General features: G+C 36.2%; 3 protein-coding genes across 10 annotated transcripts in view; 1 reads left to right on the top strand and 2 right to left on the bottom strand.

The window, feature by feature from the left end:
* The window catches only part of primpol (primase and polymerase (DNA-directed)), a 6,762-nt gene extending 4,418 nt beyond the window's left edge, over positions 1-2,344 (bottom strand). For 2 of the 3 annotated variants that reach the window (XM_044347007.1, XM_044347005.1), the window contains exons 1-2: positions 2,168-2,344; positions 768-1,092 (exon numbers count right to left, since the gene is read on the bottom strand). In XM_044347007.1, coding sequence (XP_044202942.1) covers positions 768-941 — 174 coding nt within the window. In that variant the 5' untranslated portion in view covers positions 942-1,092; positions 2,168-2,344. The remainder of the gene's footprint in view (positions 1-767; positions 1,093-2,167) is intronic. The other variant, XM_044347006.1, reaches the window with a different exon arrangement.
* Positions 2,345-3,670: 1,326 nt separating this feature from the next.
* Positions 3,671-7,239, top strand: si:ch211-145b13.6 (erythroblast NAD(P)(+)--arginine ADP-ribosyltransferase). 5 transcript variants are annotated; one of them, XM_044345489.1, is made up of 5 exons: positions 3,671-3,822; positions 4,863-4,954; positions 5,259-5,351; positions 5,597-6,321; positions 6,590-7,239. In XM_044345489.1, the coding sequence occupies exons 3-5, from the start codon at positions 5,274-5,276 to the stop codon at positions 6,663-6,665; spliced, it is 879 nt and encodes a 292-aa protein (XP_044201424.1). In that variant the 5' UTR covers positions 3,671-3,822; positions 4,863-4,954; positions 5,259-5,273; the 3' UTR covers positions 6,666-7,239. The 5 variants fall into 5 exon arrangements, with proteins under 5 accessions (XP_044201424.1, XP_044201415.1, XP_044201426.1 ...); XM_044345480.1 differs by having other exon boundaries at positions 3,673-3,822; positions 5,256-5,351; XM_044345491.1 differs by having other exon boundaries at positions 3,694-3,822; positions 5,627-6,321.
* Positions 7,240-9,390: 2,151 nt separating this feature from the next.
* On the bottom strand, positions 9,391-19,085 carry tacr3l (tachykinin receptor 3-like). Of its 2 annotated transcripts, none has more exons than XM_044339546.1 (5): positions 18,586-19,085; positions 17,616-17,796; positions 17,325-17,498; positions 10,654-10,850; positions 9,391-10,557 (listed from the first exon to the last, which is right to left on the bottom strand). In XM_044339546.1, exons 1-5 carry the CDS (start codon positions 19,035-19,037, stop codon positions 10,341-10,343), a joined length of 1,221 nt encoding a protein of 406 aa, XP_044195481.1. In that variant the 5' UTR covers positions 19,038-19,085; the 3' UTR covers positions 9,391-10,340. The 2 variants fall into 2 exon arrangements, with proteins under 2 accessions (XP_044195481.1, XP_044195473.1); XM_044339538.1 differs by having other exon boundaries at positions 17,325-17,475; positions 17,608-17,796.
* Between the last annotated feature and the right edge of the window lie 5,546 nt (positions 19,086-24,631).

Consider the following 24,631-nt stretch of genomic DNA (forward strand, 5'->3'; position numbering starts at 1 on the left):
AACTGATGAGAGAGACATGATTTCTGCAGGATTCACCAAGTTTAGTTTCTTTCATAGTCATACACATCAAAAGAAAGTATGATGGAAAACCAGTAGGGACAATGTGGCTGAAAATTACTTTTTTTTCACTATTTACCAGATGTATACAACAATAATTCCTGATGATATGATTAATTCCATTAATATGACCTTTGCTAAAAAATCAACACTTTCCCTTTGCCTACTGCAACTGACAGCAGTGACAGTTTTTGCTACAGAAAATTTTAATATTTAAATATTTAAGACTTTTGTACATTAAATTTAACACATTTAGACCTGCAACAATTAGTCGAATAATTAATTATTCAATCGATAGATAATTAATTGGCAACTATTTTGATAATCAATGAGTCACTTTGTAAGAAAAGATACAAAAATTCTTTCGTTCCAGCTTCTTAAATGTAAATATTTTTTGGTTTCCTTAGTCCTCTGTGAAAGTAAACTGAATATCTTTGGGTTGTTGACTGTTGATCGAGACAAAACAAGACATTTGAGGTTGCACCAGTGATCGACATTTTTCACCATTTTATATTCAAAACGACTGATTGATTGATTGAGAAAATAATTGACAGATTAATTGAGAATGAAACTAATTGTTATTTGCAGCCGTGAGGACATTTTAATACCTTCTGATGCCTTTTTTGAGGAAAGTGAATTTAGTGCTTCTCAAGACTTTTCAAACCTACAGATACCATTAACAGACCAGCCTCAGCAAAGTCTTGTGTTACCTCTTTGCAGCTCTGAGCGAAGCTGATAGCCAAACTTTGACGAGGGAAGAGCTTCCAGACGGAGGAAGGCTGACACGGCCATAGTCGAGGTTTGTAGCGTGTGGCCAGAGGATTCTGCTGAAAGGACTGAGCGAGCTGTTCAACCTTCTTCAGTCGGTCTCCCCACTTCCTCATCCTCAGCTGCTTACTGACCACTTCTGTTCAAGCCTTTACTGAAGCCACAGGGAGGCTTGTTCATCATTTGTTCACCTCTGAGGTGAGATAAGTGACAGTGCGACGTCCTGGAGCTGGTAGACATTCAGTGTTCAGGGACACTTCTGTCCTCCTGTAAAAACCAGTGATGGTGATTGATTGATTGATTGATGCAACCCAAGTGGAAAGTAACTAAACTACATTATTGAAGACTGAAATTTTACATACAAACATGATAAGTATATGAAGTGATGTAAAATATAAAATTTATTAGATTTTTATAGATTCTTAAATATCCCAAAGTATTTCAACTGTGCTTGACCTGCTTTAACAATAAAATCTTGTCAACATCAGTAATAATAATATAATTATATAACTGAAAGGAGTCGATCTGCATAACTATTACCTTTACTTTTGATACTGACATTTTTGTTCAAGGTAAAATTTTGAATTCAGAACTTATTTGGTATTGAGTATATTTATATTGCAGTATTGCTACTTATACTCAGCAGTGAAAGAAGTTTTCAGATACTTAAAGTCACCATAATTACTCAGTTTAAGTGGGTCCTGCATTCAAAATGTTACTTTTCTACTTTATATCAAAAGAAAAAGTACTTATTATGCAGAAAGGCCCCTGTCAGTGTCATATTCTATATAATTAGATTATTATTACTGGTGTATATTAGCAGCATGTTAATGTTGTGGCTGGTCGCAGTGAAGCTACTTTAAACTTAAATACTGTAGGGTAGTTTTTAATTTGTTCTAAAAAAAAAAAAAAAAAAAAAAAGAAATGGCTTTATTTTTATATTTTCAATATATTTTTCAGAATAGTTGATCTCAGAATTAACTAACTAAAGCGACTACAGATGTAAAATAAATTCAGTGGAGGAGAAGTAAAAATGTAAATTAGTGAAGTAACGTTACTTAAATATTATAACTTCCGCAGTGTACGTAAAATACTTGCGTAAGGCTAAATATACTTACTTTCCGCTACTGTTTTTGAGGGATACTTCTCCCACCAGCAGCTAAAAACATCTACTGACACTGTAACGTTACATTAATTAACTTCTGAAGAGTAACAATGTAAACCGCCCTCACATTAAACTAGTCCAGACTTGAGTGTCAAAAGCTAATTTATGCTTAAACTTCGCTAATTTAGCTAACGTAACGGTTCCGCTTTTGTACGATGTATGTTAATAAAAACTCACCGTTAGTTAGTGTTCGGCGTTAAAACTGTCCAGTAAATGACGTTAATCAGTGTTTAAGTCAAATAATCTGGTTGGTCACTCTTCACTCGGTGAAAACTGGTTGTAAGAGAAACATAAACAAACCGTTTTCAGCCACTGCGTCTTGTTTTCTTTTTGGCGCGTTTGACTCTGTAACCGGAAATGACGCTATTTCCGATGTTACGCTGTATGCAATGTTGTATTCCTAGGATGGCGAAGTTATGACCCGCCCTACCCTGCCTCGCCCAGCAAAAAAAATTTAAAAATAAAATAAAAAATAGGCACAGTTAGTATTACCAGCTAAATTTACTTAAATTACTAATGTAAAAGTACTAATTTTGCAGAAAATCGGGCCAGATTTTCACAGTGTGGTCTAATGAAAAAAAAGTGAAGGTGACACTTAAAGTACAAACAGCGCTCTGTGTCAGTAGAGAACAAGATTAAGACTTAAGAGCTACATTTTACAGTTTTACCATTTTACAATCACTAATGAAGGAAACTGTGGATGTAGTTTCAATAAATTCAAGAGCAACTATGGGCCACGGTCTAGAGCCTCAAATTATGAATATTGACTAATATGACACAGAGACTTGTAATCACAGGCTATAACAAAGCACATAGAACTGCCAAAACTATAATAACAGAGGTAGGTCCCAGTGCTATTGATGTTACTTCTGCCTTTTAATAGACCTTTTTCACAGCAGACATTTTGACTTATCATAGCAGGGGAAACGCAGGTCCGTGCATGAAGTATAATTCGGTGGAACTGATAACATCAAGGAGTGCTCAGTTTCCTTCAGTGTTTAAGGGAGTCATTCTGAGATCACTGGAGTTTGATGAAAGTCATTCAGTTAGTCATAATACTGTGTAAATAAAAATCAGTCATCATTTAATCAGATTTTGAGTTTAATTCATTTCACTTTACTGTCCAAAGCTGGTGAAAGTTATTTCTGGCACACTGTGGAACAGCTTGTTTCTGGTTTGTTTTATTCCCACGATTCCTTCCTGTAGGTTATGAAAATTATAATTCAAACTTTATTTTGAAGCATAACCACTTCACTGTGTTTTATTGCTGCAACAAAAAGTAAAATTTTAAAGCCTTTAAAACAAATTTTAAAAATCAATGTCATGAATATGTTCTTTATACAAGACAGAGATCATGAAAAAGAATTACTGACTGACTCATGTAATGCCCATTTGTCCAATAGTATTTAATGTATACCCCAATGTATAAGTAAATTTGATTAATTGCTTTATAGACTGTTTTTAAAACCCAACACTGAGTTGATTATAATTAACCACTAATAACTCGTGGCACTTACTAGACTCCATACATTTATCCTCTCACACTGTGTTACAGCCTGGCACTGCTTGGATCTGGAGTGGATGGGATGTTGTCAATCAGACACTCCTCCTCCTGCTCCTCCCACTCAGACTGAACAGTTATGCGTAATAATATTTAAAAAAAGGTGCTGTTACTATGGAGTCAGTTTGCTCCACAAATATGGCTTATAGTGTACCATCAGGAAAGGAAGGAAGTTAGAGGAAGTCAAGAGGTGGAACATAGCCCTGCAGAGGAGGAATGAGCTGTTCATCTCAGAGGAAAAGCAAAGAAAACAACATCATATAGTCATCAGGTAAGTATTTGTGCAGGAAGAAATGCTATTTATTAACAGGATAAGGAATGGACTTTGAACTGACATTTTTTCTTTATGTGTGCTTTTTTTAAAAAATATTTTAGTAAATATTTTTTGCAGCTTTCTTCTTCTTTTAAATTAAGCTAATTATTTGTGCAATGATTCTATACTGAATGCAATATAAATGATTGGTTTCAAATAAGTAACAATGCAGCCTAGTGTAGCCATTTAGTCATGAAAGGGCAAAAAAGAAATAAAAATGTTTGCATGAGTTGATTATTACATTTTGCAAAGTCAAAGCAAAACAATCACAGTTTTCTTGGTGTGTTCTCATGAACACTTCTGCTTAATTTGACCTAATTCAACCTATGTGTGCATGTTTGTGTATTTTTAAAATTCATATGATTACACACAGTGGAAACCTGTTCCCATGATTTAGTGTGCATTTGTATACTAAATCTGATTTAGATGAGACTACATTCTGCAAAGTTTGGTGCATTTCCATTCATGTCGTCTTGTAAAATATCCACTTGATCTGATTAAGTCAGGCTGCCGAAGCCTCATATTGACTTCAGATAAACGATGGAATGCATTTTTGCACTGAAGCATGTTGGGAAGGGATGTTTTGATGTCCAGTTTGAGCAGAATTCATTATTGCTGCAAGCAAAAAACTACTCTAATGTACATATGAGTACTGCATATGAGTATTGTTTTATGACAGACCATGCAACTATCCTCTAAGAAGAAAACAAAGAAAAACACCCAGTTTGTGAATTTATCCAATTTATTACCAGAAAGACAGAGCATGCACTTAAACAGGTAAATGAAGACAATTTACATTACTGCTGGGTGAGACTAAGAAGATTTATCTATAAATATATATAAAAGCATTGGCAACAAATTCAAAAGAGGAGACAGTAACTCAGTAGCTCAGGCAGAACAAATAACTAGACATCAGCGTTCCCAATGGTGTGCTATTTCCTTCCACAGGAAGGGAAAAGGGTTTTGCCTTTTGAGATAAGTTTTTTCACTTCCCACAGTGTCCTGCAGAGAACGATTACACCCCTGCAGTTTGATGTACACGGACTTGATTTCTGGATTTGTCTCCATATGTTAATACTCCTTGCTTAAGGTATGTGTCTCTCAACTTTTTCAGCATTTCCTTTTCATTTTAGTGCTTGGTGATTTGTGTTTATATAGACTGGGAAGGGTGGGCACCGCATGGAAAGGAGGAAAAGTGATAAAAGTGGATAGAGGGCTTGTTTAAACAAAGTATTTGTGCAAGAAGCCAAAGACTGATGGCTTGTTGAAACAAAGTATTTGCAAGAGAAGCCAAGTTAAGCAGATCACCCTATTTCTGGACATTGTGTAACGTCATAGAGGTTATTATTCATGTTTGGTCCTGCAGTGCTTTTCTTTTATTTCTATTGCAGCAGTGCAGATAAGAAGACATGAAGAATTGTTTCAAAATGTGTTACAGAAGAAAAATGCTCCTTGCCACTGTGATTTTCACAGCTCTCTGCTACAAAGTAAGTGTTATTTCTCTTGTAAGTAGCCATTCAAAACTTGTTGTGATATATTTTTTTAAAAAGACAAAATGTGCCCTCATCAGTGGGTGGGGTGTGGTATGAAAAAGAAATTCGAGGCACTGAAGTGGATGGTTAAAAATAAAAAGGCTTTAATGAATGTGAGGTAGTAAATTATAAAAATACACCGCTTGCTTTCCTCAAGGTGTTGTGATACAAAAGAAATTGTATATTCTCTTCTCTTGAAGCTGTATTTTAAATTCCACACTCAATTAAAGGTGACTGCAGTAAAACAGCTGGACATGGCCCCAGAGGCAGTAGACACCCTGTACGATGGATGCGACGAACAGGCCCTGAAGATGGTTATCCACTCAGTGTTAAAACAAGAGCTCAACCGCAGTGAAGTATTCCAGAGAGCGTGGGACACCAAGTGTTCAGAAATTATCCCCGGAGGAGTAAAGGAACACACTGCTGCACTTTTAACGCATGCACATGAGGACGATGGTTTCAGAGAGATCTTTAACAATGCAGTGGCGACAATGGGAGGAAATGTTAGCACTTATGAAAACAGCTTCCATTTCAAGTCTCTTCACTTCCTGCTCATGGACGCCATGAAGCTCATGAAGCCGCTGAATGGGGAGAAGTGTAAAAGTGTGTTTTATGCCCCAGAAACTAAATATGCAGCACAAAAAGGCTCAAAGGTGAGATTTGGAAGATTCACCTTAGTTCACTCAGACGGGACAGCGATGGAGGAGCCAACAGAAGGGGACACCTTTTTCAATATCACCACTTGCTTCTATGTCAGCCTGGGAGGCTTTTGCAAGCAGAAAGGGGACGAGGTTCTCATATCTCCAGCTGAAGAGTTCACAGTGGAAGATGTAGTACAAAAAAATGATGATGGTCTTCAATACACTGAGATCCGTTTGAAGCATTCAAAACTGGCCAGCTCACACGATTGCTACATTTTCTCTCGGTGAGACCTAAATGTTCTTAACAAACATGAAATATTTTGTTCAAATTATGAGGTTCTGTACATATGAGTGATATTTGAATGTTAAAAATTAATGTGAAATTAATTGAAATAGATGCAAAGCTCAGAAAAGTTTTGCCTGGTTACTGTAGCTATATGTAAAATTGTTTATCATTTAATGTCTCCAAACTGCTCTTCACCCAAAACAAGATATTTTAACAGCTACTACAATAAAGTATTGATGTCTCGTTCTCTGTTTCCATCTCTGCAGGTCACCAGCTGATGTCTCCACCCAGTGGCTCATGTTGGTGCTTTTAGGTTTCTCTCTTTTTTTCTTTAACTGCTGAGCCTAATGAATCAGTGTCTGAGACTGAGAGTTATCACAAAACAAAACTCTTTTGTGCAGTTGAGAAATGAACAAGATGCTTTGCTGTGATACTCTGCCAACTGCGGTGTTGTTAGATATTGAAGTCTGATGCACGGATGTAGTCCTTACCTTCATTACATTTTTTACAGAATTATAGACTGAAAGTGTTAGTTTTTTTTTGTCTTTATGCATATCTGTGGTGGTAAACACAGCACATACTCTTTTATGCCTTATAATTAAGCACTATCTTAACACCTTATATGAAAGCTTTGTTTCACAGTTACATGTGCCTGGGTTTTGTTCACCATATATGGTGATGATGATTCTCTGAGTCTTCTTTCTTGTCTGAAAATCTGGGTCCAGAACCACAGAAGGCGGGAAATGTCGAGATAAGAAAAGAAACATGTTTGTTGTTTCCTGTGTCTGTGTTTTTGTGTAGATTGCTGTATAAAAACCAGGCCAAACATAGAGGCTGTTACTCTTGGCCTAAGGCATTTTATATCACAGGTTGAAGCCCACTTGCAAGTGTTTTGAATAAATAACACAGAAAGACATTCTCTCGCCGTGAGTCTCTCATTTAATAGAAAATTGCCACTACAATATCAAAATATATATACATCCTCTATCTACCTACTACCTCTCCACCGTACATACACCATACACTGTAAAACATCATATAGGATCATAGCGGAATCAACTAATCACTTGTCATTAACTTCACTTAAATATGTAAGTTTTATTAATTTACAGTTAATCGAGGTAAAAATCTTTTCAGACCATTTCTGAACTTATAAACTTGAATTCACTTGACTTGAAGTAATATAACCTTAAATGATGAGTGAGAGTTCACTAAACTTGCTAAATTACGTTTTTAAAGAAACGTGATCAGCATATTATTAGCAGATGTCCCAGCATGCATTGTTTGAGAGTTAAAACTTGGCCTTCAGGAATAAAAGAATAAATACAACAGGTTGAACTGCCCTTGTCATGTCTTTTCATTAATTTAAAATCTGTATGTTTATTTCAGGACTATTCTGCAAATAACTTTTCATGTGACAATTACAGTTACAGAACTTTGCAAACAGAGTTCATCAAATGCAGGCTGCATCCTGAGTGAGAGTGTATAAGAGAGGGAGGGATTAAGCTTCTGTTTTTTCTTCATTCTTCATAGTTAATTGTTTCAGAGAACAACATGACTGCAGTCCACAAGGATGTGAACTTAATTGCCTCTGGAGGACCCGAGTCCAAGATAAATCCAGGCTGATAGATCTTTCTACAATAAACACCCTTAACACTTTTATATTACAGTACACAGTATGATGATCATGGTACAACTAACACATGCCTGTTCAGTACATATTATACAGACAAAGTGTGGTACTACATGTAATCTGTTTCTGAGCTGCATGAGGTGAATTATTTATCTTTTTTTAGGCATTTTATACCTGAATTTAGTGATATTGAACAGATAACAGGAAACAAGGGAGAGAAACACAACAAATTTCACTGAACAGACTCAAACTGCTGTGCTCCTAAAACGACAATGACATGTTTTTACATTTATGTTTCCACCCATTTTAAATGAACAACATTTGGAATGACTTGTGCGTGATGAAAATATTTATGGAATTGCAAAGAAGCTCACACAGGTCTGCACTTCGCTGTGTTTGTGTACACTCTGAAAGGTAAAAATAAACATGAAACATGTAAAGGTTGCAGCTTTGGAGAGGTTAAAGGACCCATAGAGATGAAACTGATCATCTCATCAGACTCTGACTAAGATGGCCAAAAAAGAATTTTGCCCAGTATGTGACAAGCTGTTTCTTTAATGTTACATTTATTATAGGAGGAGACACTTTCATAGTTATTAACAAACAGTTTTTTGTGATCGCTCAAAGCTCTGAATGATGACAACACACAGAATCGTAACATTTTACATCATAATACAACAGTAAAACATAAATACACTGCAAAGGCAACATGTTGTGTCTATTGGTGTAAGAGTAGATGAGTATGCACCAAAACATACTATATACACAATACTATAAACACATACTGTACATTACTATATACAAACATATATATATATATATATATATATATATATATATCCCACAACAAAAAAATTAAAATGGCACATGCTTTCTGCAACTAACAAAAATTACAAGCACTTGTGAATTTACATTTGATCATAAAATGCAGGTGACATCTAAACAGGTTTGTTTAATAACATCAGTGTCACTATAAAAACATTTAGGGCATTAAAGAGCTGTATTAGAGAGCTGCATTCATGCTGCGGTAATACTGCAGTTATAGTCGATAAAATCCACTGAGTAATAGTCTGATAGGATTAAATATACTGTATGTCTATCACAAGTAAAGCATTTCTTCAAATCATACTGTGTATCCCACTATATTATATAATAGCGTGCTGAGTATAACATTAAACAAATGTGATTACAAAATGTTAGAAGCAGCTTAAAGTATATCATTCACCATGCTCAGAAAATATCTTTCTTGTGGTATCTGAAAAAAGTATAATATAACAAGTGGACCAGGGTATTTTAAAAAAAAAGGTTATGCCTATATTATATTCATATATTTATATTTATATTATATTTATCATATAACATCTTTGTTAAAACAACATATATATATATATATATATGTGTGTGTGTGTGTGTGTGTGTGTATTTGTTGTTTTAACAAAGATGTTATATGATAAATATAATATAAATATGAATATATGAATATAATGTAGTTATAACCTTTTTTGAAAATATCCTGTCCCACTGCATAAACTATGTTTTACAACAGAAGTAACAATAACAAATGATGATATAGTCGAAATAAATTAAACTCCAGAAAGTTCAATGTGAGCAGGGACAGCAGGTTATAATTAAAATGTCTTCTTAAAAAAAATTGATCTTTTTAAATACTTAAGATGTTAATGAAACACTGAAAATGTTCATGTAATTCCAACAATTAAAACCCACATATGTATTCACCATCTCAAACTAGACATCAATCTTTTTTCTTTTTTTTCAGATTTTTCAAGGAAACTTGCCTCAATTCATTTAACCTACTTACACAAGTAAATCCTCTCTTGAGCACTTTTGGATAATAACCAAAATGTGTAAGAATTTGTTAAAAAACAAATGAACAGCAGGATTTTATGACTAAAAACAAATGAACTCTTTCTCTAATCATACTTTCATATGATTAAAAACCATTAATATCAAAAATTATCTACCACTTGTCGTCAGGTGACGAAATCTTTACCACCTGCCGAAGAATGCCATGGAATATGGCTGAAAGTGGCGGGAATAGCTAAGTAAGTAAACCACGAGTATGGTATTTTTATCACAGTAAATTTTCTCCCGGGGTCAGATATTTTGTTTTGTTTGCTGTAATTATAACAGCATGATACACAAGTTTTCAAATATATGTCAAAACCTTTAATATTAAATTGAATTTTAATAATTTTGATAAAGTGAAACCTCACACAACTGCAGAGACAAAGAAGAGACAATGAGCTCAAGTAAACTGTGCAGATTGTTGGTGTCAAGAGCACTATGAGTGAACAGAAACTCTTTTCAAATGCATTTTCCAACTCAAAAATATGTGTCAAAAAAACTGTACCTAATGGAGACAATTAACTGTCTTCATTAATGGGTTCAGATTTGAACCTTGACCTGTTATCACGAGAGCTGACGTCTTCGCTGACGCTGGTGTCGACCCGAGAGAGGGTCGACACCAGCGTGCTCTGGTGACCCGGATGGAGTCTTGTGTTTTGGAGCTCCAGCTCATCATAACTCGACACCCGGACAAACGGACACCAGCGGAAAACTTGCTTGAATCCAGCCCGGAACCTGCACCCAAAATCAGCCCCCGACATGTCATTATGCTGTTGTGTACATACATGTTATTTACATGTGTGTTTGTGAGGTGGTGTTACTTTTACCCACCTGCTGTTGAGGCAACAGTAGATGATGGGGTTGTACATGGTGGAGCTCATGGCCAGCCACAGCACCGACAGGTAAACCTGCTGGATGTATTTCCACTTGCTCAGATGCTTGTTGAGGCCCGTCACAATGAAGTAGACGTGATAGGGCAGCCAGCAGAGGGCGAAGGTCACCACTACGATGATCATCATCTTCACCACCTGCAGGAGAAAAAAGAAAAATGCAAAAAAGAATCATCAGCAGGACAAAAACACAAATAGGGAGACATTTTAACATGTCACAGTAGGAAATGCACAGCTAAAATTAATGATTTAGCCATTTAGCTGCTTCAGTTTCAGGGTCCTGGTATTGTGCATGTTGGCTCATTGTCACACTGTCATGACTTACTGGGACACTTGAATAACATTGTCAATGTTATTAGTAACACCTGAGCTTCTCCACTGTATCCGGTGGGGGTCACCATATTCAAAACTGAACATAATATCATTTAAAAGGTCAAGTCAATGATCAATCTTAATTCATGTCAGCAGACGTTAAAATACCAAAATAAGGAATCCAGAAACATTCTGAATATTGCATTTCCAGATGAAAACTATACAAAAAAAAAGTTGAAACACTGAAATAATTGATGAACTAAACACTGGTACATCCCTCTTCTTGAAGAAGCATTTTCACAGTTGCAGATACAAACTTCTCTTAACGGTCGTCTAGAGCTGGAACGATTAGTCAATTAATTGATAGATTGAAAATTATTCGCCAACTATTTTGATAATTGATTATTCATTTTGAGTGATTTTTTTAAAGAAAAAATGTCAAAATTCTCTGATTCCAGCTTCTCAAATGTGAATATTTTCTGGTTTATTTAGTCTTCTATGATAATAAACAAAATCTATTTTGTTTATGGACTGTGATCAACATTTTTCATTTTTCTTACATTTTATAGATCAAACGATTAATCGATGAATTGAGAAAATAATCAACAGATTGATCGATAATGAAAATAATTGTGGGTTGCAACCCTGCAGTGGTCTAAAAGCTTTTAAGGAACTGAAGTTGTTGACATGATGTTTATTGTATTTGGTGTAGGTATGTGTTGACAAACAGTTTAGCCTGTGACATCATCAGTCTAACTGGTGCAACTGGGTTATCAGCTGCATCTCCTTGTATTAGCAGTTGTTTTCTGACATCTCTACCTGCTCCTGATGATGTAAAACCAAAAGCTTGAACAGCATATATCCCTCTCTCCCTTTTTTGGAGAACCCCTACTTTTATAGATTCTGGATAACAACAGGTCTCCTGCTTTCAGAAACAATCTGTGGTAACCTTTTTTTAATGATTGTCTCTGTTCCTACTCAATGCACATAAAACTGCATTAAAAGCTCATAAATGCTTTAATGCTATCTGCTGATTATTTTCTCAATTAATCGATAAATCATTTTGTCTATAAAAAGGCCGGAAAATAATGAAAATGGCTGTTATAATGTTTTAGAGTCTATGGTGACATCTTCAATTCCTCGTTTTGTCTGATCAACAGTTCAACATCTGAAGAAATTCAGTTTACTATTACAGAAAAGTTTCAAATCATCACATTTAAGAAGCTGCAACCAGCAAATATTTGGCAATTTTGCATAAAAAATTACTAAAATAGTTTAATAGCTAATTAATCAACGAATCGTTGCATGAAATGAACCGCAATCATATTCATACTGTTTGTAGGTTAGAGGGCACCACTGTCTGTGTGTATATGACTAAGAAACTGACCAAATTTTTCATTATCAAAAAATTAAGGCACAACTATGTAATATGCAGGAGAAATATAACACTTATCCAGCAGACAAGAACAACGTTACTGTGATGCTGAATGCAAGGCTGGCTAAAGGCACTGGCCATATAGGTGGTTGCCTAGGTTGCCAATTGTCTGGTGGGCACTGGTCACCCTAAATAGAAAAAAAAAAAAAATTCTGCCCTCATTTTCTTTACTGAGGTAAAAAATGAACAAATAAAGAAAAAAAAGAAAGAAAGAAAACTTTGCACTCCTGTTCCTCACAATTTTTCAGCCCTGCACCCATACTGTGAGCACTGAAAGTGAAAGGTGGGATACTGTTTGATGCACATCACAGCCTGAGCCCATGAGGAGATGTCAAGAGGCAGATATTCACATTTTATTTCATAATAAAAATAAAAATAAAGCCCAATATAAAGGTATGTTGTCTTATGTTAACATTAAAAGCGTTAGACATTTCATTTATAGCAGCTAGCTAGCTAAGTAGCAATAAAGCTAATGCTAGATAATGATGCTACAATAGCTGCTGGATAACATCACAGATTGAAGAATATGAGACTGAATGGTAAGCCTGTAGCTATCTATATGGATAACTGCTCCTTGCTACAACATAAGGGATTGTGCTGCTCAGTGACCAATATCAGTGATAATGGCTAACTCTGTATCCATAAAAACATAAATTTCTGCAGTGGGTTGCCACTTGGTGTTGTAGCACATTGTAGTAAGCTATTGAAATATCATATCAATAAATTAGGTCTATAGAACTAAAAAAAGCTTAATAAAATGGCAGCAATCAATTAAAAAATGATGCCGTGGCGGGAAACTGCTGTTTTACCATCAGTGAGTTCAGTGACATTTTATAATTTATACCTACCCTAGGGATATGTTTGTAAATATTTAGCTGTTACTCAGAGCTATGTTGTAAACTATCATTTTAACTTAAGCTTTTAGTTTAGTAAAGCATAAATCACAACTTAGTAATAATTTGTGTTGTAACTAAGTTTGAACTTACACACAGATGGTGCAACAGGCTGCAGCAGCTGCTTGTCCTGATCTGCAGCCACATGTTTTTGCTTGTAATAGGCTCACATCTACTCTATAACTGTCCAGATGCACTCAGGAAACATTTGCAGAAGCCCCCAGCTGGTGGAGAAGTTATGTTATAATATGTTATGTTAAGACTGGACTGTGTTGGAGAAGGCTGCATTGAGTTGTATCTCTGAAGGACTGTCTTGCATTATTAGTTAGCTTGTAGTGTTGTGTACTTAAGTTTGTGTAATTCTGAAACAGTTTGATTTATGCTGGGTTGTGATTAAGTGGTATTGTGTTTTCTGGATTTTGGTTTGCTCTGTGTTTCCCTCCTGTGGTCCTGCACTCCTCCCCAGTCTGTTTTTCTCTCCACACCTGCCCTGCATATAGTTTCGTCAGTCCTACCCTGCTCCCTGTATTTCCCCCAGCCAATCGGCTCCCTGTCTATTCTCCTGTTTCATCACCTCACTCCCCTCTTCTGAGCTTCTCCACCCATCTCCCTTCTTGCACCTGATCTCCATGTTAGTTCAATTAGTTTTTAAGTTCTGGTTTTCTGCTCAGTCTTGGTTGGATCCTCTGTTTTGTTCTGTTCCATTGAGTTTGCTCTTCTATGTTCAGCCTGTTTAGTCATGTTTTTGTAGTCAGTTCTGCTCAGCCAAGCCAGCATCTGTTTTTTTCCTGAGCAGCCTTCAGAATTAAGAAGGTTTTCTTCAACCTTGCATTTCGGTCTCTGCATTTGGGTCCACATGCTCCTTAACACTTAACACCATTGTGGTGTCTGATATTTGTTGTCCATATTTTACTGTAGAATAAGTGGGTGGCAGTACTGGTAGGGTAATTGACTTGATTGTCCACCTCAGTGGAAATTTGTCTTTGGCTTCTCTCAAAGTACAGCAAAAGTAAATCCACTACGCATAGCACAACTCACCATTAAAAACATGCAAAATATACAACATACAGTGGTGCAAATGGGCAGGTAGCATGGATAGGTTATATAAATAATACCAGAAAGCAAGTTTTATAAAATAACAAGTGTTCCCTGATGCAGTCATTCTGTGTTCAATGCCTGTATGGCACGGGGGAAAAAAAGACTTCTTGTATATCGCAAAGTTGTTTTTGTGACTTGCAGGGTAATCATCCTATAAAGTTGATATTGTTGTGTTTCAGGTCACTTGAAGAATGTTAGTCTAATATTCACTCTCCTTTTATCACCATTTTTGGTCTCCACCAGCTCTTAACACAAATATTTGGCCCTTTAGCTCCTAAATGCTCAACTATTTTCACCAGCTATAGTTGCCAACTCAGAGCTTTTTTGCCAAAAACAGCACGGCCTGTCGCTGCAGGAAACAAAACTGACAAAAGCAGTGAGACTGAACCAAAACAGTAAAATTGAGGGGCCGAAAACAATGAGCTGAAATTTGCTAAAAAGCTCCACAGAGCTGATGGGAACTGCAAAGTCATGTGATAAATGTGAAAATCAATGTGATTTTGGATGTTTGAAGCCATGGCAGCTCTTTTATATGCACATTGTCTCTGTAGGAGAAAGTGCGTTGTCTGTTTCCCTTCAGTCTTTTCCATTCATCGAGCCCAAAATGGCAGCTGTATGAAGCGAGGGAAAGGTCAGTGATGACGCAACAGACCCAACATGTTCCAGGTAGGACGGATGGGAGCGCCACAGAACTCATCAGCGCATAACAGCACAATGCAGAGCTGTGGGGGGGAGTGGGGTGGGGGGGGGTTAAAAGGAGGCGGCTATTATACCATCAGCAGAAGTTCATCTGAGAGACGCGAGAGAGATGAGAGCGACTTCCTCTTATCTCCACCCCAGATGGCATCTTGTCAGCGCGGGCCTTTGAATCAGACCAGACATTGTATTGTAGCTTTGTTTCCTGACATTTATAAATCTCTTTTATCTTCCACGGCTCCATTTTTGCCAACCATCTGAGCCTTTGATGAATTTTTTTCAATGAAGCTCTTTAAAAGATTGTAAAGAGCGAGCCTCCACCTGTCTCTGTCTCCGTGTGCTGAATAGGTGTGTTTGTGGTACCAAAAATATAAATCTATTTTCAAGTTACTGTTTTGCAGTTTATATTGCTGTTTACTTCATTATACTCAGTTAACAGGATAAATATGAGCTTAATTAAGATGAAACTGATCAGTGCAGTTTGGTCAATGACAAAAAAGTTGCTGATCCACATATTAGGCAATAATTTTCATGATTCCTTTTTTTAAAATTTCATCCTTTATCTGAATACTTCTGCAGCCTAACCTCTGTGTCTTCTCTCTGAATAATCCGACATGTCAACCTGCAGTATTTGTGATGTTTATCGATAAATTGTATTCTTTGCTGTTAATCCCGCAGCTGTCCTGATAGATGCTCGTCATGACATCTGCAATGACCTTAATCCCTGTTTAACCCAACCCTCTGAGTAGCTGCTGGAAACCACACAGTGTGCTGTTAAGCTGATGATGTCAAACAAGTGTCTCTGCACTCTGAAATTGATGTTTTCCTCCTCTTCTTCTAGGCTGCAGTTGCAAGTGAACCATTGGCCATGTTTGCATTAGGCTAAACTGTATGAGTACATCACAACATCAGTGTACTTTGTACTTTGTTAAATTGATGTTGTTAGGAATGCAGGGTAAGATATAACAGTAACAGAGCTGATGGTTGTTTTCTGGGTTATGGTTTTTGTTTTATTCTTGTCTTTATTTTGTGCAGAAGGGGAACCGGCTTGCTGAAGTTAGTCTTTTCTGTAATATTTCTGCTTTTTCCTTCTTAACTTTTTCTAAACTTAAACTTTAAACTTCAACTTTTAACTTTATTGTCTGAGAGGGGAAATTTTTCTTGCAGCCAGGTGAAACGAACACACAGAGACACACAGACGATAAGGTACATAAAACATACTACAGGCTCTCAGTGTGAATGCTTTCCAGTAGAGAGCCTTGAACCTGAATTCAGTCTGTGATCTCCTTATATGGTAATTGCAGCTGTGTATCAGCAGAAATTGGCTTTACAGAAGTAGTAGTAATAATAATCAACTTTATTTCTATACTGTAGCATAAGATGTGTAAATATATAATAATAAAATGCATCATAAAGTACTTAAAGGCGAAGAATCATAGCATTTACAATAAAACAGTAAAACATGGACAATAAAATATCAAAAAGTCTAATTTAAAGAAAGAAGATAGGACCAGATAAAAAAAAAAAACTTTAGTAGAAAGCAATGTTAAGATGACGTGTTTGTTTAAAAGTGTCGACAGATTAAACCTCAGGCAGACTATTCTGTAGTTTCAGGGTGTAATTAACAAAAGCTGCCTTTCCATGCCTTTAAAAAACTGTCATGGTAGGCTGCAAGGTAAGTACAGCAGTAATATTTTATCTGCAAGTCTGTTGCTCTTTCTGTTGCATTTATGGTGATGGAGGTCCTGTCTGTTTGGCTGCTTCTGGAAGTTGTTTGACATCTTCCTGATCAGATTTTTCATGCATGTCATCATGTTATCCATCTATAATTTTGCCATCCTGTTTTTCCAGTCTGTATTTCTTTTGTTATCTGATCTATTCTGTCCACACAACATCTGTTGCATGTCCATCCGTCCTGGAAGAGGAATACTTCCTCTGTTGCTCTTCCTGAGTTTTTTTTCTTCATTTTTGTCCCTGTTAAAGGGGATGTTGTATTGCTGTAGAGATTTTAAAGGCCCCTGAGGCAAATTTGTGATTTGTTATATTGGGCTATACAATTAATTTGACTTTCAGGAAAACTATCATGAGCTGTAATATGGTTTTCTTCCGAAGACACAAACAAAATAAATGTGGAAAGTGTAACTATTGAGTGTGAATGCATTAAAAAATCATTTTTACCTTCCTTTTAGCCCGGAGCTGTCCATGATACTTATCAGATGAGTCTCCTGGGACCTCCCCTCCCCACAGTGTCACCCCTACGATTGTATAAGTGATGCCCAACACCACTAAAGGCAGCACGTAGACCAGAACTGTTACTATGATGTGATACCTGCATGTATGTAGCGAAGCAAATACAAAAAACAAGATTATAGCCAACATTTCCCAGGAGAATGATGATAATAAGGAGATCTGTGAGTGTCTGTTGTTTGTGTGTAGCTGTGTGTGTCGTGTGTGCACTCACTTAAAGGAGTCATCGGCCATGCGGGGCCAGGCCACATAGCAGAGAGTCCGGCTGGGCTGAGCTTGGGTGGTGGAGAAATAGCAGAGAGGGAAGGCCAGAGCCACGGCCAGACTCCAGATACACACAATAACTCCCACAGTGGCCTTCGCCGACAGACGAGGCTTCAGTGGATGGATGATGGCCATGTACCTACAGGTCAGAGGTCACAACATCGCCTTGAACTGTGAGTTAAGCTGGTTAATGCACACATTACATTTGTGCATACATTTCAGTACGCTGGGTTTAATGCAATCCTGCCATTATCCTCACAGTTGGTTTCTTGAGTCATAATGCTCTGATGAATATCTGTTTAAAGACAAATTTAAAGCTGTTCAAAGAAGCGATTCGACAACCCGTCACACCACCTTTAAAAAACACAGCAGTGAAAAGACCTATTGGTGATGATGCTGTACTTCTGCAGTGACAGTTTGGTCAGTATCAGTAAGTGCTCGAGCAAACTATGATCTACACTTTTCATTAAAGATTAAAGTCAAATTAATGACTGGCAAAATTTTTAAAGGATGTCTTTAAAATTTGTCACAGTTTTAAAACTGAATACTTGACAGAATTTAAGGTAAACACACTGACATCTAAAGCAAAGAAGAAGAATACAAAATTTGTTTTTACATGCACTGTGTATGTACAGTTGATAGGCTGCACAAAAGGTCACAAATCCTTAAATTTTCATTCAGAGCATTGCAACAAGCTTTGAAATGATTATAAATGATTAACTTAACTTAAATAAGTAAAAGTAAACTGACCCAATTAAATGTCTGTGTTAATTAACCTTTTTTTTATGAAAAGTTAATTGCATTTGAATTCATAGTGTGAATCCATGGTGGGAATTGTAGGGGAAAAGAAAATAATTGCAACAAATAAACAAGTATCTCTAAATTCTATCCGAACTGTGTGATCCCATTTTCCCCACTCAGCCTCTACCTGTCAGTAGCTATAGCAGTCATAGAGTAGATGCTGGCGAACACCGCAGTCACCGGGAAGAAGTTGTGAAACTTGCAGTACACTTCTCCAAAGTACCACTCTCCGTGTGCCGCGTAGATGAAGTTGATGAGCGTGTTGAAAGCAGCCATCGAAACATCAGAGAAAGCCAAGTTGAGCAGGAAATAGTTGGTCACAGTTCTCATCCGCTTGTGCGCCAGAATGATCCAAATCACGATCAAGTTCCCGAAAACAGCCACAACGAGCACGGTGCTGTACGCCACCGACCACAGCGCGACGCGCCACGCCGGCTGCACAAACTGGTGGGTCAGATTTCTGGTTGAGTTGGATCCATCCCGTTCGGAGGCCATTCCTCCAATATCCTCAGTCGCATCTGTTGCAAGCTGCTGCTGACAGACGGCATAAACCACTTTGGCACCTCTGATGCGCAACATACGCGCAAGTAAACATGTGACCAGTGAGACAGAGAGAGAGAGAGAGAGGGAGAGAGAGAGAGAGAGAGAGAGAGAGAGAGAGAGAGAGAGAGAGAGAGAGAGAGAGATGCTGGTACACCCAGTCAATGATGTCACTCACAGGGAGAGTAAAAAAAAAACATCCAAATCCAGTAAATACGCCTTTTTATTTTAGTCCTATTAATCCTAATTACATAAATCCAACAAAGCTGTTATGAATAATGCCTGCAGGGTATTTTAAAGCAAAATCCATTCTTTTTCTGAGTGCATGAAGTAAGTTTATGATATATTTGCTTACAAATTTATATTATGTGACATGGATCAATTTGGCAAAGCAATTTACATTAATTGCATTAAACTTTCTCCTTCAACATGAGATGTTTTAATGATCCAAACCTGATCAACAGATGTTTGTTCTGGTCATTTCTTCTTCCCAGTGTACCCTACATTTGCTACTCTCAAATACTTATGTCAACTCTCTGATAAATGTCCAAGTCATTTCATTCAGAAAGGGATGCATTAGAGCTGTTTGAAGCCTTAGATCAGTGTGAGCGTGATACAGTTAATCCTTAATGGTGGTGCCATCAATACCAAAGCTTGTAGCTTCAGGGTTTTATGGTTGGTGTGTTTTATGTAACCATAAGCTCGGTAAAACAGATCAAGTGTAAAGGTTATAAAGTGATGTAAGTCTTTCAGTGTTTCTCAATGTAACATATAGGTTAAAAGAAAAAAAAAAGAGAAACATCTCCTCACGTTCCACACACAAAATGTTTTCTGCAGAATATCCAGAGTGTGTTTTCAGTCTGCAGGCTGATCTGACTCATGACAGATGTTAAGGGTTAAAACTGTGACAGTGGTGCAGATGATCTGGGCTAAAAAGTCAAGTTTGCAATTCACAGAAAGAAAATGTTTTAGTAAAATAATCCATTTCTCCAACATGATAAGATTGTGAGATCTAAATTTCAATCACATTTAACTAGAAATTATTCAGATGCATTAAAAGATTTAATAAAAAAAGATTCTGCAGGTCAAGAACGAACGTACATGCTCAAAAAACATGAAACAACACAAAAAATTTGAATCAATTTGAAAATGAATAAAAACATTAATATTATGTTTGAAAGTCTGAAAATGCACATCCTCCAAAACATGATTATGGGCTAAAACACAACATTTCTTTACCTGAGTTGCGTCAGTTTGGTAAATAATAAATATGAATAAAAAGCTCACAGTTACACATCACACAAACATCATACAGAATTTAGTGGAGTCAGCTCATAATTTATCATTAACTTAAATATATAATTTTAAATTATTAATTAATTATAAGTTAATTCAATCTGAAATTTCTAGTTTTTCTTTCAATATCATTTCAGAACTCATATTTATGAGTTTTTTGACTTGAAATTATGAGTTGAATGAACTGCTTAGAGTTTCACTTAATTTATTAAATAAAATACATTAAATTAGTTTTTAAAGAAACATGATCAGCGGACTAGCAGATTACCCAGCATGCATTGTTTCAGAGTCAAAACTCACCAGTGTTCCTTCTTTTTTGTAGTTTGTAGAAAACATACATGATGGAAACTTGCTGTGTGTCTTTAATACATGTTTGTAAATTTTTAAATAGAACAGCAGCAAGCCCCAGAATCTTATTTTGCTACTTTCCCCCTTTGTTTCAGGATACTCCTGCCAAATTTCATACTCGTATGACTATTTGTGTAATTGTAGTACCTTCATATTTGCATTTACATCATTTTGCCAGACACAAAACAGGGTTTTTGGCCTCCTGAGACCAAACGGCCTCAAGTTGAAGGTGCTCGTTATTAACTTGTGATGACCCAAGGTACAGGCTAGCAGGAAACAATAGTGAAAAAAGGTAGTAAAAGACATCCTGAGGGCTGGACCTGGATCCCGGGCTAAAAAGTCTGTTTCCTCTCAGCAAGACCTCATTACCCAGAGCGCTGTTTTTGGGCTACTCCCTTCCTCAAATGTCACCACTCAAGCCCCATTTAAACACTTCCTGTTTCTTGTGCTAAAAGGGTCACAGGCTATTAAGAGATGGCTGTTAATATGATTAGCTGCATTCAAAATCATTTTTCCTCTATTTCATATGAATAATTCAGGCATCATTTAATCACACTGGGTGTAACAGCTGGAAAGATGAGCGTCTCTTCATCTGGTGTCCGTGTGTCACATAATTTAATCTGTGTAAGGCAAATAGAAGTGAAACTGACTGACATGAAGAGTTTGATACACCGGTGCAGAAAAGTAAACTTGTAAAGATGTTTTACATCATTTCATGTCCTTAATAAGATCACTAACTGTGTCGATGCTTCTACAACAGTTTGGAACTGACAGACTGAGCTGAAACTCAGACACAAAGCTCCTGGTAGTTACTGTATATGTCAGATTTTTCTGACAGTTTCACATCAGAGAAGAAGGCACATTTTCATGACATAATATATTCCTGTTCAGTGGGAATGAAAATGTAAATTTAAATACAATGTGCGCTAAAAATTTCACATCATTTTACACGCATTTTAAACATTTTTTAAGAATATTGTTGAGTGCAGATAATGGCTGTTATGTCATAAATTTATGTAATTTACTTACTTTTTTCTATATTTCTCTATATGTTTGTTAGTGTTTATTGATAATATGAGTGACTGACTCAGATTGCTATTGAGTTGACAAATGTGATTTTAATATTTTTTCATTAATGTTTTTAATATTTTGAAGATGTATCATACAGATCTATATCTGACTGAGATCAAATGATGCTCTGTGACCAACTGTAGGAGGAATTCACTCTGAGCCACAAGGTGGAGCCTGTTGCCACTAATGAAATGTTTGTGATAATTGGTTACTATGAATCCTGCCTTTTATATATAAAGATGTTTATTCCATTTGTCAGCATATACCTGAAGAAGGTGTTTGACTGAAACCTTATATATTAAAGGATCTTTATTAAGCAGGTGAGGACAGGGTGCGGGTGTCCCTTCTTCCTTTTAGTATAAGGCTTTGTTAGTAAAAACACAACAAGAAATTAAATTTACCTTCAAATCTGCTAGTGATCATACAACATGAAGGTATTATTACAAGGTTGTGTTAGTAAAATACTTTAAAAATTGAATATTACGAGTAAATCTATAATACCACAAAAGTGACCGGTGTTTTTTAATTAAGTCAGATGATGACGATTCTACAAAACGGCTGATTGAAAGATTTTGTTAGCAGGAAACACACTTAAATTCAATTTTACTGTTAAATTCCATGATGACAAAAGTCTTTCTTCTAAACAATAATATGAAATGATGGTGATTCTACAACATTGCTGTTTTTTTGTTTTTTTTTACAAGGTTGTGTATTGATATGTCTGAACTAGTAAAAAAAAAAAAGGTCGCTCTGTATTTTAAACGTGTTATTTGTGAGAAACAGAGGAGGGATTAGTGGCACATTTACCTGCTTCCAAGGTGCATCCAGAAAGGGACAAAGTCTGAAGAGTATGAAGCTACAAAGAACAACCTGGTCTCACAATAAAGTTGTTCTTTATACTACCAGTCTTTCTGGACTTTTGACCTCTTCTTATCTGTGACAAACTACATGAACTTCCGTGAAAAAAAGATATCAAATGCCCTTTTGACCTCTGGTCTGCATGTGAAGTTCAAGAAAAATCTCAAGTGATGCCTCTTCTTGCTTATTTGTGATCAGGTTGTGCCATTGTTCAACAAAAGTGATAAAAGGATAAACAAATATGAACTTATTTTTTAATGCTGTTCTATATTGGATCAATTCTTGTACATCTGGAAACCTGTGATAATTAGTATTGAGGAAGGATTCACAAATTAGGCCTCTAAAGTATATGAATTATTATCAGTGATAAACTTATAGCCAAATGTGCAATTTGTATTTAAGAAAAGTGTATATTTTCATTTTACACAATATGCAAATTAACTGTAACTTTCCTGAAATAATAATAATCTGGTTTTTTTTTCAGATGTCATTAATTACATAAGTAATCATCTTTGAGAAGAAATACGTTAACATCTTGCTATGATGGTTGTTGATACATATATATATTGTTCTCTGTGAGCAATCTGCCTGTTTGTTTTAAACAGGCACTGCACTAGATGCCACTAAATTCTACACACTGGTCCTTTAAATGTCCAGTTCATGTGCAGAATTATTAAATTCCAACTTTGGCGCCCCCTAGTGGTAATATCAAAATGACATGGATCAGTCTTAACAAACATTGATCAGAGCAAACATTTATTTTAAATTAAAAGATGCTATGATCACAAACAATAATCAACATGCTGTGTGATCCAGGCTCAGTGTGTGAACCTGATACTGGAGTTAATGCTGATACCATTTTTAGCAACTAAGCAAACTATGAATGCATTGAAATCAATGGGCCAAATTGATTTCCATTATATCTGGTATGCAGTTGTCAATAACACCAGGAACTCAGCACAAGTTACAAATTGATAGTTTAGTTAGAGGAACTACAAACATGATGCATAGAATAATAATGAAGGAACTTTGGCTCACAAAATGATTTTTTTGTCTTGAGAAATACATTTTGCATCCTGCTCTTTTTTGAAGTGGATGTGGCTCTCAGAGACAACACTTGTCCTGCTCAAAATGTGTCTTCCAGTTTATTTCTCCCTCACAAGGAATCAAAGATAAATTATCCAGAAAGAACACAGCAATATGCAAAGGAACTGTTATAAATAATTTGCCACATCATTAGTTTCTCCTCTGTTGATGTTGTAATATCTCCACTGGTGAAAACCTGGACATTTATTGATGAGCTTGAAAGCTTTTCTGCCATCTTCTGGCAGCAAACATGAAGGCAAAGTTGTGTGTCTGCGTTTGTGAGTAAAGTGACTTACAGAGATATATGAACACATCCGGTGCACAAAATAAAACTTTTACACAGAAGTTAGGCTTTAACTAACCACTAGACTGAACTTCTGGTTGCTCCTCTAAAATAAATGATTGTACAATGTTGTTTAACCTTTGTCAGAACACCTGCAAGCATTTATTATACTTTATAATATATTCAACTTAAGGGGTAACAGGTCAAAAGAGAGAAAAAGGCAGAGAACTGAACAAAAACAGGAAATGTATCCTTCCAGTTCTTCTCATTTTGGCAATATTGAAGCTCGTTTAGTTGAGGTAAAATGAAATGAAGTGAAATCAAACTGAACTGGACTGAGAGAGAGAACGAGAGACGGAGTGACACAAGCAGCTTACGATGAAGTGACTGATCCAACAGGATTACATGTTTAAATGGAGCTTAGGAGAGAGAGAGAGAGAGAAGAAGAGACCGGAGAGACCGGAAGGGTTTTATGGAGGAAAAGAAATGAAAGATGTGGCTATTTAAGGTAATTAATGTTTTAACACTTAATAGATCATAACAGACAAGGAGTTAAAGAAAATATTTTGATTTAATCAGATAAATGTCAGGTGAAAATATGTAGATCCACATCAACCTTTGCAGCAGTAACTAAAATTATACGATTGAGCACCAAGAAATAAAACAGAATATAAACAGATGTAGGCCTATA

The sequence above is a fragment of the Thunnus albacares genome, chromosome 3 (genome assembly GCF_914725855.1).
Source record: "Thunnus albacares chromosome 3, fThuAlb1.1, whole genome shotgun sequence".
Lineage (NCBI taxonomy): Eukaryota > Metazoa > Chordata > Actinopteri > Scombriformes > Scombridae > Thunnus > Thunnus albacares.

Bases quoted from the DNA above. Each gene is read 5' to 3' on its own strand.
- si:ch211-145b13.6 (XM_044345489.1), top strand. From the start codon at position 5,274: ATGAAGAATTGTTTCAAAATGTGTTACAGAAGAAAAATGCTCCTTGCC. The intron at 5,352-5,596 runs GTAAGTGTTATT...CTTCTCTTGAAG, and splicing joins TCACAGCTCTCTGCTACAAA to CTGTATTTTAAATTCCACAC. The intron at 6,322-6,589 runs GTGAGACCTAAA...CCATCTCTGCAG, and splicing joins GATTGCTACATTTTCTCTCG to GTCACCAGCTGATGTCTCCA.
- tacr3l (XM_044339546.1), bottom strand. From the start codon at position 19,037: ATGTTGCGCATCAGAGGTGCCAAAGTGGTTTATGCCGTCTGTCAGCAG. The intron at 17,797-18,585 runs GTAGAGGCTGAG...TCTGACCTGTAG, and splicing joins ACTGCTATAGCTACTGACAG to GTACATGGCCATCATCCATC. The intron at 10,558-10,653 runs GTGGGTAAAAGT...TTTTGGGTGCAG, and splicing joins TACTGTTGCCTCAACAGCAG to GTTCCGGGCTGGATTCAAGC.